Source organism: Pelecanus crispus, chromosome 1, assembly GCF_030463565.1.
Source record: "Pelecanus crispus isolate bPelCri1 chromosome 1, bPelCri1.pri, whole genome shotgun sequence".
NCBI classification, from domain to species: domain Eukaryota; kingdom Metazoa; phylum Chordata; class Aves; order Pelecaniformes; family Pelecanidae; genus Pelecanus; species Pelecanus crispus.
The window spans coordinates 204,043,117-204,059,733 of NC_134643.1; the positions used below are offsets into that span (position 1 = coordinate 204,043,117).

The 16,617-nt window shown below is 35.3% G+C and overlaps 1 protein-coding gene across 3 annotated transcripts in view; it reads left to right on the forward strand.

Annotated features, from left to right (window-relative positions):
* Positions 1-16,617, forward strand: part of USP12 (ubiquitin specific peptidase 12) — a 42,376-nt gene that overhangs the window by 13,817 nt on the left and 11,942 nt on the right. For 2 of the 3 annotated variants that reach the window (XR_012830816.1, XM_075728358.1), the window contains exons 3-6: positions 5,575-5,788; positions 9,328-9,554; positions 14,748-14,824; positions 15,033-15,116. Coding sequence is in view for 2 of the 3 variants with exons in the window: in XM_075728358.1 (XP_075584473.1) it covers positions 5,575-5,788; positions 9,328-9,554; positions 14,748-14,824; positions 15,033-15,116 (602 nt within the window). In the remaining variant the exon portion in view is untranslated. Of the gene's footprint in view, positions 1-4,738; positions 4,841-5,574; positions 5,789-9,327; positions 9,555-14,747; positions 14,825-15,032; positions 15,117-16,617 lie in introns of those variants that run through there. The other variant, XM_075704503.1, reaches the window with a different exon arrangement.

Sequence of the window (16,617 nt, forward strand, 5' to 3'; positions counted from 1 at the left end):
AAGTACTGAGCCCAAAGGGGAAAGCAGTGGTGGAAAAAACATACTGAATTGTTTGATTCAATCATTAGTTTTAAGGAGTAATCTAAATTTTAAATTCTGCTATTACCCATGAAAAGTATATCTTGTTAGAAATTGCATTATTCTGAAATGAAATATTAAATGTTTTTCTTTATTGAGGCTTCAGAAAGTACATATTTAAACCAAGCTGATGTATCAAGGGCTATCATCTTGCATTTTTTAATGAAACTAATTACTTCTAATGCTGTCCTGCTACTATGACATATGTCTCTTCCTCTTGGTGGTTAGCACTGACATGGTTCAAGAGTCTGCAGTCCGAGTATATACTGTGCAGTCAGTAAACACTCTTACTGATAAGCTGACTTACATGCACCTCAAATGCCATGACTTAAATGAGTAATTTTTTTCCTTTCTCCTGAAAAGTTGAAGTACCTTCAAAATGATGCGTTGTTTTTCTGAAAAGAGGAAATACAGTAGTTTAACTGTTAATACTTGTTGTTATTTCTGTAACAGAGCTTAGGCTTCCTATCAAAGCTGTTCTTATCTTTTCTCAAATCTGTTATTTCTGTTGACAGATAACCTGTTTTGCTAATTTCTTGTCCAAGGCTGGAGAGGCTTTAAGACTTAACAGTAAAATTGTATTGTACCCCTAATCTTGAAGCTTTACATATTTTGTACCCTTAAGAAAAGTATCAATCTTAAAGGTCTTTTCCAACCTAAATGATTCTATGATTCTATGACAATCTTCCTAATATATAATGAATATCAACAAATTCTGGCTTTCTGTAGTCCAGGAGAAGTAGGAAATTTGAGGGGAGATCTCTGTTTAAGTCATTGCCTTCAACCATACACACAAGAGGCGGGCGTCTAAGATATCTCAGTGTGCTCTTAACTTTCTGTGTAGTACAGGAATGTTGCTTATTTTAGCTTCAAACAATAAGTTTTATGGACCAAAATTCTTTTAATTGTAACAAATAGTAAAATGAGATTCCATTACATCTATGGCACACTGGTGCTGTGTTTTTCAGGTACAGTGGTTGGCTAAGGAAATTCGGTCATATTGTTGCTTGGATGGTTTTCAGATTGTTTATACAGATTGTGGTTACTAACACAGCATGCACATGCCGTAAATGTGTAATAAGCTTGCAGAATTTAAATCTGAAAAGAAAAACAAAGGTAGTGTGACCTCTTCATTAGCAAACTATGGCCAGTGGCCTTCAGAAAGAATGACAGAGCTAATGATAATTGAAAGAAATATTAGATAATTAGATAATAAATTAAGAGTACTATTAGATTGAGAAGTGGTAGAAATAACAATTTTTGCCTTCATTGATTTCTCTAATTGTTTTATAGCAATTACAAGAAGTGAAGCTCTTAGAGCTTCTTAGCTTCCATTTACTGCTAAATTTTTCTAATTTGTTTATTGATTTTGTTTGTCCTAACTTTCTCCAGAGTAATGGAAAAAATGGAGATAATGTGGAAATCAATAGCTCTCTTCTAACTGTGTGATAGCTAGCCATTTGAGATGTCTGGAATGCAGGACGAGATTTTAGATAAAGATGACAATTCTGAAATAGAGATCTGTTAATGGTAAATGTAGCATTTATCCAGAGGTAGTGTAAAAGAAGAGAAGGTAGAAGCACTATCTTACCTCCTCTCCAGCTTTGTGGTGGAATCTACAGATTATTCAGAGGATGTGCTGAAAGAACAAGTTGAGAGGTAAAAGAAGAATTAAGAAAGGGCAATTATGGGAAGCATATGGAAGACCAGATGGTTGATGGGATGTTTGGTTCTGTCGATGAAAGCTCTAAATGGAAAGTTCAGTATTTTGAATTTTGTCAGAAAGGACAATACCATTCACTAAATCAGCAGGAAATACTTAAGATACGTGGTAAGATGAAAACGTTAGTAGTATGATGTCCCATGCACATGGACAATCAGGAACATCAACGCTGCCTATCATTCTTCTTTCCTTCTACAGTGCAGTAATGCAAACTATTCAAATCTGTGTGCTTCACAAATTAAATCGATGATTTTATCCAATGAGTATGAAATAATAACATTTTTAATCTCATAAGAGCTACTCTGGTAGCTCTTCAGCAGTTTACCAAATTTCTAGAGCAGAAAGTTTGGTTATTCAGTCTCTTGCAATGGATCTGTGTGTTTTAGAGAAATCCTGTTTACTGGCATGGCTCGTTGCATCAAATACACGTTGTCAGAGCTGCTAATGCATCAGAGCTGGGAGGAACCCTAGCACTACACAAAGACAGTGTTCTAAGCAGATCTAAGTTCTTGCAGATCTGTTCATTTTTGTAGATCTATAGGTCTGTGGGATTCAACAGCCAAGTTTCTTCCCAGTTGTATGTTGCATCGGAAGAGTAAACTGTAAGGCTAGAAGCCTTAGTGAGTGTGTGGTGGTTTTGTTGCAACTTTCCTGATTGTCTTTTTTTTTTTTTTTTTTACATTTCCACACAGGTCCGAGTGTTGTAACTTTGATTTCAGAATTTAAAAAAAAGAGAGAGAGAGGTGTGGGGGAAACATACAGAGTGCAGTATTTTTGTGAAAGGAAATAATCTGATTTCTCAGAATTTAGAACAGAAGAACAATACGAACTGAAAAAAAGAAAATTTGTTTTTTTACTTGTCTTAGATGTGCACATCACATTAGGTGATCCTCACAGAAACAAGGAGGCAAGCAATAAACCAGTTGAAAACACAGGTTAAAGTAACTCTATATAGTCTCTAGTACCTTCCCCTGAATGAGATAGAGGAGTTTCAGTAGCCTATACAGGCTGACAGTTTAAGATACAAAATTACAATGATGGTCTGTCTTAGAGTTTTCTACTGTTATTCTGAGGCAGATTTCACAAGCGTTTCATTTTCTTACAATTGTATTTTGAATAAAGCTAGCTAATTTCTAAAGCTAGCTAAATATCCTTCTAGTTTGGAGTAGTTTGATGGGCTTCCACTGCTGTGCATTTCCATATTTCAGAGTGGTGTTGGAGTGTTTACACTGTCGCTACAAAACATGCAGATTATGGTTGCAAGCTTCTTATTATACAGTGCCGCGCTTGCACGGCTTCTTACAAGTGTTACGCTTCTGAGGCTGTGCTGACTGTAAAGTGAGGGGAGAAGGAAGGTGTCTGGCCAGGTTAGCAGGGGAGCTCAGTATTGAAGAAGCAGAATTAGAAAGCCAAATATAGGTGTTGAGTAGGGGGTGGGAGGATGGGGAGACTGGAGCAAGGCTTGGGTGTTTTCTAAACGAGAGGTGTGCTTCTGTATTGGTGTCAAAGATGGGAAGTAAAGTAAAAATGGTGGTGGGACCAGCATTTATTCATGTAACAAATTCTCTGTTTGCTTAGTCTAGAAACCTCCCCACCTTTTCCCCCTTGGTGTTTAGTACATGTACCATTATAATTTTTTAATGATTGGAAGCCTTTATTTTAAAAATATTTTAGGTTTTGAAGCGATGAAGATTGGTGCTTTAGATATAAAACAAATGTGAACTAATTACGTTTTCTTCAGGAGTTTGTTTTGAAACTCTTCTATTGCCTACTGTCTTTCTGAATTTGGTTGAGAAAAACTTTTATGAACTTAGTCTACTTGCTTTAATTTCCTGTCCACAGGCATGTAGGTTAACATACATTCATATTAAATTAATCTCCTGAATTTTGTTCAGTGTTCCGAGTTTGCTGTTGCTTCATATTTTGGTCGTCTCTCATTGCATGTTTGCCGTTCTAATTAATTTCTCATCAAACTGTTCCTTCTTAAAATTAGAATGTTATGACATTTCTAATTTGCTGCCTTTTCATCTTTTGACACTTGCTGTAGAAATTTTAGCACTTTTCCCATTTGATTGAATTTTAAGAACTTTCTTAACATTTTAGTGTTGTTCTCCTTTTATGGCTATTTCTAATTATAAACTCATAAATAGTTAGCTTACAATTATTAAATGTTTTGACATAAACTACTGTGTGATTTCATCTGCTTCTAGCTCTTAAGTTCATTGACCTACCTGAGTGCAGATTTGGACCACAAATATAATATAAACATTTTCCCTAGCTTAAAGAAATAAAATTAATGGGCGTTAATTTCCTCACTTTTAAATATGGAGACCTTAAGACTTACTAATACCTTTTTTTAACAAATACACTTCTTACTCATTCTTTAAGTGTGTCTTGGGTATTTAGAAAGTAGTTCTTCATATTTCATTAATTTAAAATAAAGGAAAACAGTTTATTTTCCAGTTTTCTGATAAAATTGCATGGTGCTCTTGTTTGTCATTGTCTTAATCGGGAGAGAGAGCAAGAAGCAGTTACTTCCCTGTTATTCCTAAAATGTAAAAGCTTTTATTTCTTTTTCCCTGTTGAAAGAACCTGCTCTTAAAATATCTGCAAATGCACTCTGTTTGCTACATAACAGTCTCCCCATCACAATATAGTCTTAGAATTTGCTACTGGTGTATGCTACTATCTTTATATAAAACGTAAATATGAATGTTATTTTCACATCTTGCAGAATGTGTGTAGTGGGTATGGGCTTCAATTTGCAGGTTGAGTGACTGCAGCTGAAAGGTTGGATCACTTGCCGAGGGCCTTATAAAGATTTTTCTCACACTTTCAGTGTTAGATAATAGGTTTCACTGCAGGAGGGCAGCATAAAATGAGAGTGGCTCTGTCCACTGACAGCTCATGGTGCCTTCTCAGAAGTGATGGGGAGGTTTGCAGCGTTGGGGTGAGCTGGAGGCAGTGTCAGCCATCACAAGACTCAAGCGCCTAACAGCTGGAAGGAGTCCGGGGAAGAGGGACAGCTGGAGTGTCCTGGTACAAAGGGGGTCACAGGTGCTTTTCTAACGTCCCCGTTTCAATTTGGTGGCCTGTCTCCTTCAAAATGCACGTGTCCAAATTGTGCGTTTTTTTTCCTTTCAGTCTCAATTTGAAACTACCACCTGTGCCATAGCTTTGAACCCCAACCAAGCCATGTTGCAGTCTTTTAAGAAAACTCCTGAATACCAATCTGGTCACCCTAAAATGTGAAGTGAAAACGTAGGAACAGGTTAAAGCAGTTATTTCTGACTTTGATCACAACTAGTAAGATTTAGAGAATCCGATTTCTGAAGTGTCTGAGAAGCTCTCAATTTACAGCTGAATTTCTTCACAGTACAAGGTCATGCTGTGCCTGTTCTTTGCTGTTGTGGCTGACTTGTGGTAGATGGATAGATGTTTTTACCTGGGCATATTTTGGGAGCTGTGAAATTGGTGGTATTTATTGAACGTTTTGACCCAAGTAAATGCAAAATAATACTAATAAATTAAATTTACAAGTGAGACAAAATTATATAGTGTTGTTCAAATTTACCTAGGTTTTTCTCGCATTTACTTACACTGTACTTGTTAATCCTTTGTGAAACAGAAATATGCTTTACTACCTTAAAGTCAAGAAGAAATGACTTGCAGAAAATTTGCCCCTGCTTATGCAGTCTCTTATACTTTGGATTTAATTTTACCTCTCTACAGTAATACAATACAAGCTAATAAATCACTCTCTTATTTTATAGTTCGGGAATACATGCTACTGCAATTCAGTTCTTCAGGCACTTTATTTTTGTCGACCATTTCGAGACAAAGTCTTAGCATACAAGAGTCAACCAAGAAAAAAAGAGAATCTCCTTACCTGCTTAGCTGATCTCTTCCACAGTATAGCCACCCAGAAGAAAAAAGTTGGAGTAATACCTCCCAAGAAATTTATAACAAGATTACGAAAAGAAAATGGTAACTTTTTTTCTTTTTCTTTCTATCATAGCAATTATGATTTACTTCTGAAGTTGACATAGTGGAATACCTACATATTTGTTACACATGGAAAGTGTTCTTGGTCCTGCAGTATAAAGAAGAGGTGACCCTAGAATAAGGGGTAACCCTGGAGCCATTTTGAGAGAGAATCCTTGTCTGTCTCTCTTCATGTAGAACTGAGTGTATTGTCAGTGGCTGCTTATGAAATCGGTTGCTAATTTTGCCTTGCTATGAATTGTATTTTTATAATCAAAATTCACTGTAAAGCTTTTGTTCTGTGTTTAAAAAAACATTGCTCTCTGAATGCAGGAATCAGTCTCCCAAACTGAGTGTGTAGAAAGGACATTAAGACTTCCCTCCACTTAAAAACCCACAAATTTTTAAATTTATTTAGAATGTATGCAACACTTAGCTTGACCTGCTTTTTAAAGGATTAAAGAATTTTGAAATCACTAAGTAGTTTTGGCTAACTTTTTTTAGTGTAATTGATATCCTAAGTTTCAAGAGATTTCCAGACATTTTTAACATTTCTTGTTTCTTATCTGCAGGGCTAATCAGTCAAAATGTTTTAGAAAAGAATGAGATGTTAAAATATAAATGAAACCTTGTAATCTACTCAATTTGGATGCACTTTTATAAAAATAGAACATAAAATTTTCCTAAAAAATAACCACTAGCTTTAAACAAACTGTATGAGGTACCATATTTGACATTGCTGCAATAGACATGTTCATACTGTTGTATTCTCTCCAAGACTATATATGCAGACTAAAAAAGTGTTTAAATGTTATGACGACCATCTCTGTAGTAAAAACAAGAAATAAAATATTATGACATTACTAATTTGAAGTGACCCCTTCAGCAAATGCACGCCATGAATTATAATAATATTGTTTAAAAAAAGCTCTCAGGTAATGTACAATCTCTTACCTATGCAGAATAGAAAGCTGTCATTCAATTCTTAAGTATACTTGAGTAAGTATGCTTGTACATTGATGCATTTACAGAAATAGTTCATTACATTAATGAATGTTGACTAACTATGACAAATGTGAAGAACAGTTCAAATGGAAAGCAGAAAGTAAACCACAGGAGCCATTAAGTTCGTTTTAGAAAGTGTTCTTTTTAATGCTTAATTATGTCATGACACTAAAATTGTAAGCAGGAGAAGGCAGTTGGAAAATCTTCATTACAGGAATCAGATGTGAGAGTTCAGTTCTTGCTGGCTTTTGGGGTCTCTTTTAATGACGATACTCTCACCCTTTCTACAAATAAATGGCTAAATTGTCAGGCCAGATTACATGGACATCATATATGCTATTAAGCGCTTATTGTAAAGGTATATAAGTTTGAGCTTTAAAGAAGAGTTAGTTAAAGAATTAGGTAGCCGTGCAACACCGATCTAGATTCTGTTCCAGTCAGTATCCAGCTGTACCAGGGCGATGACTGAGGACATAATCTTAATGTATTCCAGACTACAGTGCTGCTATTCCATCTTTATTTTCAAAGTCTGAATACAACATACGTATATTAATGACGTTAAAGCTTAACTGGCTGGGAAGCAGCTGCTGGGTTGAAGTCAGCTGAAGGTATACTGTTATGTTTGCTTAAATTTCTTCTAATCATAAAATGAACAATGTGTAGCTTTCATTCTGTTGTACTGAATGCTAATTTAGTGACTGGGCACATAGGCCTGAGAGGTCCATGATGTAACACAGTGAAGAATCTCTGAAGTGTTTTACCTCAAAAGACTGGTAGCTCTTGTTCTGCCTTGACTTACTTGATTAAATAAAGACCTTACAGTTGGCTAGATTCAGAGTTGAACTTACTCTCACCTGTCACTTCTCAAAAGTGGTGTAGTAGTTCATTAAATAAACTACTTGGTTCATACTCTTGGCTGACCTGTTGCACTAGTTAACCTCTCCAAATAATCTCGATTAGCATCACATTCCTCCCTACTTTGCTAGTAACTCAGGATTTTTTTTTTTTTTTTCCTATTTGAAGTTTACTCCTGGATGCCATCAAGTGAATGATAGTAAAGCTTCCATGTAGTCCCTGTATGCACTTCAAAACTTAAGCTTCACTGAGTATCCTTTTCATTGATCTTTCCAGTCCTGGGAATTACCCCTCCACTGAAGGCCAGTCTCTTAGTACATTCTTGGACCACAAGCAAATTGCAATTTATAATTAACTGAAGTAATTGCACATTAAAAGACTTGTATGATATTAGCCAGGGATATAGAATGCTTTTTAAATTGGCAGGTAGATTTCCTTGTAACAATTCCTCATCAGAGAGAGAAGTAGTAACTTAATAAATCTGATTCAATGCCTTTGTGGTTTTCTTAGTCCCACTCCTAATGTGAGGATTTGTAGCAGCAGAGGATTTCTCAGATTGATATCCCAGAGGACTACAATAAATGATGTTTTTATGGTAGTACCAATTTGAACATAAACAAGAGAGTAGACTTGTAAGAGAGAGAGTTCAACTTTATGCTTTAATCTGTATCATTGCTATACATCGCAAGTATGTGCCAGTGAAACTATTCACCTTCCACTGAATTAATCCTAAAACTAGTATGCTTAGAAATGTTGACAAACTGAGGACATGAAGCAGAAAGCATACTGAATCCATTATTATCTATCCAACAAGTCCACCAGTAATAAAGGTGCCACATATACCAATCTCCAGAAGCAATATTTCAGATCTTGAAAGACAGATCTATTTATTACTTGAAGTCCTAATTTGAAGCCCATTTGCACTTGCTGTGGCTAGAACTTTAGGCTAATTTGACATGGCTTCTACAAATACTACCTTACTTAAAGAGCTTTGAGAAAGAAAAGAGTTGTTTGAAAATATCAGTATCTTTAGGTTTTTTGTCTTATTTTCATTGCTAGTATTGATGACACTGTGCTTGTGACAGAGCAGCAGTGGACTTAAAACCCTAAAAGTGAAAATAAAGCAATGTTTTGAGCATTTATTGTTCATGTTCTTCCTGTGATAGAACATACAGATGATGAAACATTTCCTGTCATAAGTTCTCAGTTCACTTCTGGAAAATATCAACATCTAGTGCCGTTTGAGATGCTCTGTGTTATCCAAGACATTGACCTAAGCTTGGCAGAGATAGCATAGCCTGTGTAGGAGATGCAAATCATGGTGGACTGGCGTCTGGAGGCTGGGCAGGATAGGCTATAACATTTCAGGTAGCACTATGTACACCTATGTTTAGGTAGATGAATCATGCCCTAGTTTTCTTGGAGAACGGTTCACTCTTCTGTTAATTCTGATCAGCTGAGAGATTTCTGTGAATGTAAGCTGACTTGACCTCCCCTCTTCCCACCCCCTGTATTTTTGCCCTAGTTTATGAAGTACGCATTTTGGGTTGGTGTTGTATTGTCATGAATGATTCAAGAAATGAAATAAACACTGGGTTTGAAATTCGACTTCTTTTAAAAACTTTTTTGTAGTGTAGCACTAACTGATTAATTAGAAAATCTTCTGTTGTTTTATCTTGTAGAGCTTTTTGATAACTACATGCAGCAGGATGCACATGAATTCTTAAACTATCTGTTAAATACAATTGCGGATATCTTGCAAGAGGAAAGAAAACAAGAGAAACAAAATGGTCGCCTACCTAATGGCAACATCGACAATGAAAATAACAGCCCACCAGACCCAACCTGGGTTCATGAAATCTTTCAGGGAACATTAACTAATGAAACCAGATGTCTTACATGTGAAACTGTAAGTCTGTATATACTTCGTAAAATTAATTCTTCCAGGTTTCAGAACTTCATGTTTCATGATTCCTTTATCTCAACAGACTAACGTACTAGATTAGTTTCTTTCTTTAGAAATTTTACATTCATATGAACATTGCATGTTTTCTTTGTTAGTGAGAAAATTTCAGCAGCTGATGCATGAGTTGAAGGAAAAGGCTTTTGGTCAATATTAGGAAAATGCCCAATTGTCAGTGTGATCATAATCAACTTCAAAATTTAGATTAGAAAATTCTAAATTGATGTATTCCTAAGAGCGATGAAGCCTGCTACTTGGGGATGTGGAGTTCTTCTCAAATTTAATGTCTTAATAACTTAATGTCATGCTTAGTGATACATTCCATAAATAAGTATTCTGAATCAGTTTCCACCAATTTCTGGTTTTTAAATTTAAAGCCATTGAAATCAAGATTCTGTGGTTGACTTTTGGCACTGAGACAGTTGATTGGGATTCCCAAAGAACATAACGTGCAGGAAAAGTAATCCTTTCCTAAATGTCTTCTATCCACAGGAATACTTCTAATACTAGACCCTGAGAAATAAACTCCTTCTTTGAGTAAGCTATAGTAAAATTTTCTTTGAGAATAGTTCTACAATGTTTTTCTGAAATATATGTTTTGTCTTATAATTGAATTTTACCTGCTTGAGAAAGAGAAAAAGCAGCACAATTTTAAAATTACAGTAATTCTGTCATGGTCTATGCCTTAGATACTGTAAAAAGCTAAATGATTTTTTTTTTTTATGACTCTTCGTACCTATTTTCCTTAACTTAATTAGGTAATGCACATATTTCAGCATGACATTGGAACGGTGGAATTAATTGGGTTAAATCTGTATATTTCACATGTAATTTTCTCTGTCTACTAGAAATACCCGCCTCTCTTTTATTTCGAAGAAAATAGCTTTCTAATGTCATATGTAATGTAACTGCAGACTTCAGTAGATCATGGTATTTTAAGTGCTTATTTCTAGCTGCCATATTTTCTTTCCTGGTAGATTTCCCCTCCCTAATAACTATTTCATGGCAACTATCAATTGCTTCTCTTTTAGTTCTTGAACTGATTTTTTTTTCTTCTTGAAACATGAGTTTAGCTTAGTCTCTTAACATGACTGCCATCATTACCTTTCCTCGCTGTAGCATGGTGAATTACTGCTGTCAGGATTTTGATCTAAGTACAGTCCTTAATACAATTTTAAAATGCTGATAGGCTCTTTGCCAGCATATTTTATTAGTAACCAAGCCTATCACAGTTCTGAGAGTTTTAGTAATATTGTTCAGTTCTATTTTTCTGTTAGCTATTGCTGAACAGGATATACCATGTCTGTTTGCCACTGTGCCTCCTTGAACAGTTGAATTTTAAATTCAGTGTTCTAATACACATTGGTTTTTAGTATATTAGGGCCTTTGTTTTCCAAACCCTAATAATCTGGAAACTATTTTATCAGCTTCTATCTATTCAATATATCAGCTTGTGTCTAATTAAAACACAGTGACCTGAAAATGGGCACTTAGAAACACATTTAGACACATTAAATAAGTAATATTACTGTGAATAGTGTCTTATTTTCAAATATAGTGAGCATATATGATTGTTTTAATGTTTATTGGAAGCTGTTGGAAGCAATTAGAGTCTTTCTGTGTTCAGAAATATAACTTAAAATGTCAGGAGTACTTGGCCATAGCTCCTGTAGAAGATTACACAGCAATAGTGGATGAATTAGTGCTTTTTAATGATAAAACAATAACCTTAGCATATTTTTTATTTAAATTTGGAATTTAATGCATACTGAAATATAAAGCATAATATATCTTTGCTCTAAGTGAGAATGATCATCTTCTAACTGGCCAAACATACTCAATGTTCCTAAAATCAGCATGGCAAGATTTTACTCTAATTTCAGTTGTCCTGATTATAGAAAAGAGCTGTGTTCCAGGATGCACTGGAAATTAGTCCATTTTTAAGATAAAAAAAATTAACTGACTGAAGATTTATCCTCAGTTTAAGTATGGACAGTGGAACAGAAGGAATGTAGAGACGATTCTTTAACAAAGGTTGTGTCATGGGTCAAGCCGCACTATGAAATTAATGTTACAAAAGGGATTGTAAGTTGTCTTTACATGCTTTTAATGTGATTTGTTGTTACAATGCTTTCCCGCTTCCTTGATAGATGAAGTGAATGTTACAAATTTTTGTGGCTAATTGATAAAAATGATATGGAAGTTCATTGGTTTTACAGATTTCTCTCACAATTTAATGAAAGAAGAACAGTAAACCAGAAAATAATGTAATTGACTTCATTAAGATTAAATTTGAAACAGCTAAATGTGGGCAGGACTTCTACAGAGAAAAATAGGAAATTGTCTTTGGTGAAAAGCACCAAACATATTGGTATTGTTTTTCTCCAGCTGACGGTCTTGCTCTTGTGTTCAAATGACTCTACAAGGCATAAAATTCTTTGGCTCAATTCTGCTTTGGACTGAGAGAAGGCAATAAGGAAAATCTCAGTGGTCTCTCTTACAGGAGTACTATAGAAGCCTTAACTATGCCCTACAGTTTTTTTCTCTCTTATTTTATTTGAAACCAAAATAAATCATGCACTTTATTTCAGCTTCGTTTAAAAAATAGTTTCTGTCTTAGCACACATGGGAGCCTACAATTGCAAAAGCTTTTTTGTCAGTGAGCTGACTCACATTGCTAGTGACATTCCAAACTGAAAGAAATACAGATTCCGTGAGTGAGTGTTAGCCTTCTGAATTTTCTGTTCTCTGTGGCATTGGTCATCAGAGTACAGCTGAGCTGTTTGAGTGCAGATTATGTCCTTGATGTGAGAACAACGTACCTTTAGCCAGAATGTTGGAACACCCAGATCCTTCACTACTATTCAGGTATTCCTGTTAGGAGCACTCGGATGGCTTTTTGAACACATCAGGGCTTGATTCTGCAAGTGATGAGGTTTTCTGACCGTGTCCATCTTTTTTTCATTCTATAGATGATTGAAATATATAGCATTGGTGACTTTAGTCTGAGGAACTTAGTGATGTTTATTTGAAACACAACCTCTACAGAAGAGGGGGGGGGTTAGAGGGGAGGGTGACTTTTTAATATTTTTTTTTTAATTAAAACTGTATGAGTTAATGTTGAAAAAAAAAGTACTGTTCAAATACTAATGTTCAAAAAATCCTGAAAATTAAGAATAGCAATTTCTAGGTTATCAACACAGATGGAAAAAATCCACTTGGCTGTTCTTTCAATAAAGCCATTAACGGTTCCTCATGATCCTAAGTGCACAATGGGCTGGCTAACCTGAGAGAGATTCTTTAAGGCAGTATTATCAGTATTATCACTAAGAATGGAAGAATTCCTTTTGTGAACTTCCAGTTTCAGTAGCAATCTCTTTTTAACCAAGTACAACACATCCCTTTCCTCTTCTCCTTCTCCTCCCCGCCCTTACAGCTTCTGCGTGGGATAAAGCTGCCTGTGAAATCTTTTATTGTTTCATGGAATTTTCTTTGATTAGACCAAGAGAGGAAGAATTATCTAATTGCATGTCTGAATAACACTGATCACATGACTCCTTAATTCCAGCTGTCCTAGCTGAAGACTGCAGTGGAGTATTTTCTAGAACTGTTTTTTTTTTTTTTTCCTGAGCCATTCTTAATCCCTAGGCTAAGGTGATTTCCACCAGAGTTCTTAGTGTTATAAACTCAAGTTTGATAATTCCCAAAGTGGTTTGCAATGGGATATTTTGAAGAATTGTCCACACAACTAAACCACAGTACATCCCTGAAGACAGGAAATGTGCCGTGCACACTGATGATGCAGGTGGCTTTTTTTTTTCGCACCCTAAAAACATCTTGGAATTTTTCCATATATGTTCTGTTATCCCTTTAAAAGTATAAACATTACACTTCTGCATCTAAATGATGTAGTAGATGTGATGTATACTGGCATAGTGACATATTTTTTGTACCTATGTCAACTCCTGGGAAGATCAGCTACAGAAGCGTGGGAGGAATCCTTGCCCAGTCTTCTCACAGATATTAACAGAATCTTTTAACTTAATTTCATAAGTTTTTGGATTTGCCCAATGATGTTAATTCTCAAAAATAGTACTCTTGACCACCTGTATTTTTCTTTTTATTCTCCATGTATGCTGCCCTTAGGAACTGTGTGTTTTTCATCTCTTGATAGTCAGAGAACAGCTTTCTAAATTTATTTTTATTCTGAGTTGAAAAGAGAACATAAATCTCATATGTTTTAAAGATCAACTTACATTAGTTCTCCTGTAGCTATTTAACTTTTCCTGCTTTCAGTCAGGAAGCTGCAGCCAGGCATCTTTTCTGAAAGCATTTACTTTTGTACCTAGGAGTCATAAAAGGCAGAGGACATTCTCATCAGTGACATTGAGTATCTCTAAACACAGAGACGAAACACTAGTAGACAAAAGTTAAGGTTGCAGATTGCTTTTTCCTAAACCTTTTAATAACATAGTTGATTTTCAGGGCAGCTGTGGATTTCATCCGTCACCATTTTCAGGATTTGTGATGGAATTTATTCGCTGCTTCTAGGATTTTCTTTTTCACTTTAATTGTTGTTCTCGCATTTTTGTAAGAAATGGCTATGCACTATTCTGCCTCTGTCAGACCAAGTCCCAAGCTCTCATTTACCAACAAATTTGCTATCTGCTTCTCATTTAAGAGTATGAATCTAGCCAGGAAGAGGATTCAAAGTATTTGTGCTCTTTATTAGGGACACTATGACATGCAAATACATAACTTTCAGTTGGAGGGAATCATAGGGGAAGAACAGAGGTGAGAGTACTAAATAGAAGAATCCCAGTGATTGTATTCTTTTGAAAAGAGTGAGGTGTAGAAGGAGCTTGGCATTAATATTGTTGAACTGAAATCGACGGCATAAGGACAACTGGCATTATATACCCCCACAGACACATATACCTTTCCGTCTTCCTCTTTCTGAACAAAATCAGAAACGGAGATCTAGCAAATCTCTGAAATAGAAAGGCCACTTGTAACAATTTTTAAAAGGCTTTTGTAAGGTAAAAGATGCATTCTGTCAATAGAAAATGGTACTGAAAAACAGAGGTAAATTAGTATAACTAGTTTTAACTATAATCTATTGGTTCTTTTTTCCTGCAGATAAGCAGCAAAGATGAAGACTTTTTAGACCTTTCAGTTGATGTGGAGCAGAATACTTCAATCACTCATTGTTTAAGGTAGATGCAGCAATCCAAATTTTCATAATTTATCTTTTATCTATTACCTAGAAAGCAGGAAGTAAAACTAAAAGCTTACAAGCTTAGCAAATTTTAGCTTATGTAGACTTAAGAGTATAAAATTATGTTTATATTGTACATGCTTATATATATATTTCAGATAAGAAACTAGTATCTGTAGCATTTCTTCTTTTTTTTTTTTGTTTAGGGGTTTCAGCAATACAGAAACTCTGTGCAGTGAATACAAATATTACTGTGAAGAATGTCGCAGTAAGCAAGAAGCACATAAAAGGTACATCAGACTCAGGGAGGGAGAAAAATAACCCATGTATTTAATGAAAATACGCTTGTATTTCCTTGTGAGTGTGTATGAGGCAGGGGGAGAATGTTCTTTTTCCCTTAATTTTTCTCACTCTTCTTCCACTTAAGAGTAACTTGGTTGCATTCCTCTTGCTTGAATTCAATGAGCCTACTTCCATGAGTAATGAGAATTCATGTAAAGCATTTTGGGACTCCTTTGATCATTATTTATTTTATGAATGAGAAAAAGAATGGTCTTAAGACAAAAATAAGTTAAAAAGACAAGTTAAAACAAACTGCCAGTGACTAATCAAAGATTATGGGTAATGATGAGAAGTCACTGATTTCATGTGACTTTTCAAACTTGGTTTTGTCTTGATAATAAAATAGTTTTTCCGATTGTTGTAGTTTGATAGCACTTTTTTTCTGATTGAGTCAGAATGAGGCTTGTAACTTTTTTTATTAACTGAGTTTGTTTCTTAAAAGTGCGTAATTAGTTGTGCTAAACTTCTGCTTGACAGTGCTCCTGAAAAGCATCAGAAGCTCTGTGGAAACCTGAAATTCATTATGTTTAAACCAAATTATTGTCTGCCTAATGATTCTTCTAGTCTTGTTTACGCCTTTGAAAAACCTCTGATTTTGTGTACTGTGTGGTATTTATTATCTGAGAAAGTGTTTGGCTGCTTATAGATGAGCTGAAGGGAAGCCTGAAATTCATTATGTTTAAAAACAATTCCTATCTGCCTAATAATTCTTCTAGTCTTGTTTATACCTTTAAAAAACCTCTGTACCGCGTGGTATTTATTATCTGAGAAAGTATTTGGCTGCTTATAGATGAGTAGAAGGGATGAGAACACTGGCATGTTCTACTGGTTATACCACTGATTCCGGTTATTTGGTTTACCATAGATTCAGCGCATGGCTTTTGGCATATCTCATTTGCAAAGTCTGCCTTCACACGTTACCTAAGCTTACTAATTAGTGTGTATTAAAGGGTTGTGAAGCCAAGTCTCTTCTGTTGTTTTCTGTTGCCTTAGCTCTTTTTCTGTGTGGGAGGTAATGTGATCCCTGACCAATATAAGCTGTGTTGACATAACCCTGTACTGTAGGCACTGCCATATTGGCAAAACACCACTTTTATTGGTTATATTTTGCTTTTCATTTGGGGCTTCAGTTCAGTTTCACTACAGTCATAATTTTCTCCCATCTCTATAACTTGGAGCCTATCTGTGATAGTGTCTAGCCAAGTAGCAAAGGTGGTGTACTGAATTTCTTCACCAGTGAAAGAGCTTCTATTATCAAACACAGCTGCATTATAAGAAAAGGACTTTCATTCTGAAAAAAGAGAGTGCTGAAATTATATCTGTTTCTCAGTAATATAATAAAAATGTAACTCTGCCTAAAAATAGTTGCTTCTGTCATCTTTCTGCTCTTCTCCAGCTTTTTTCATTTCCTAGTTCCATTGTGGGCCACAGAGAAAATTTGAGTCTAGC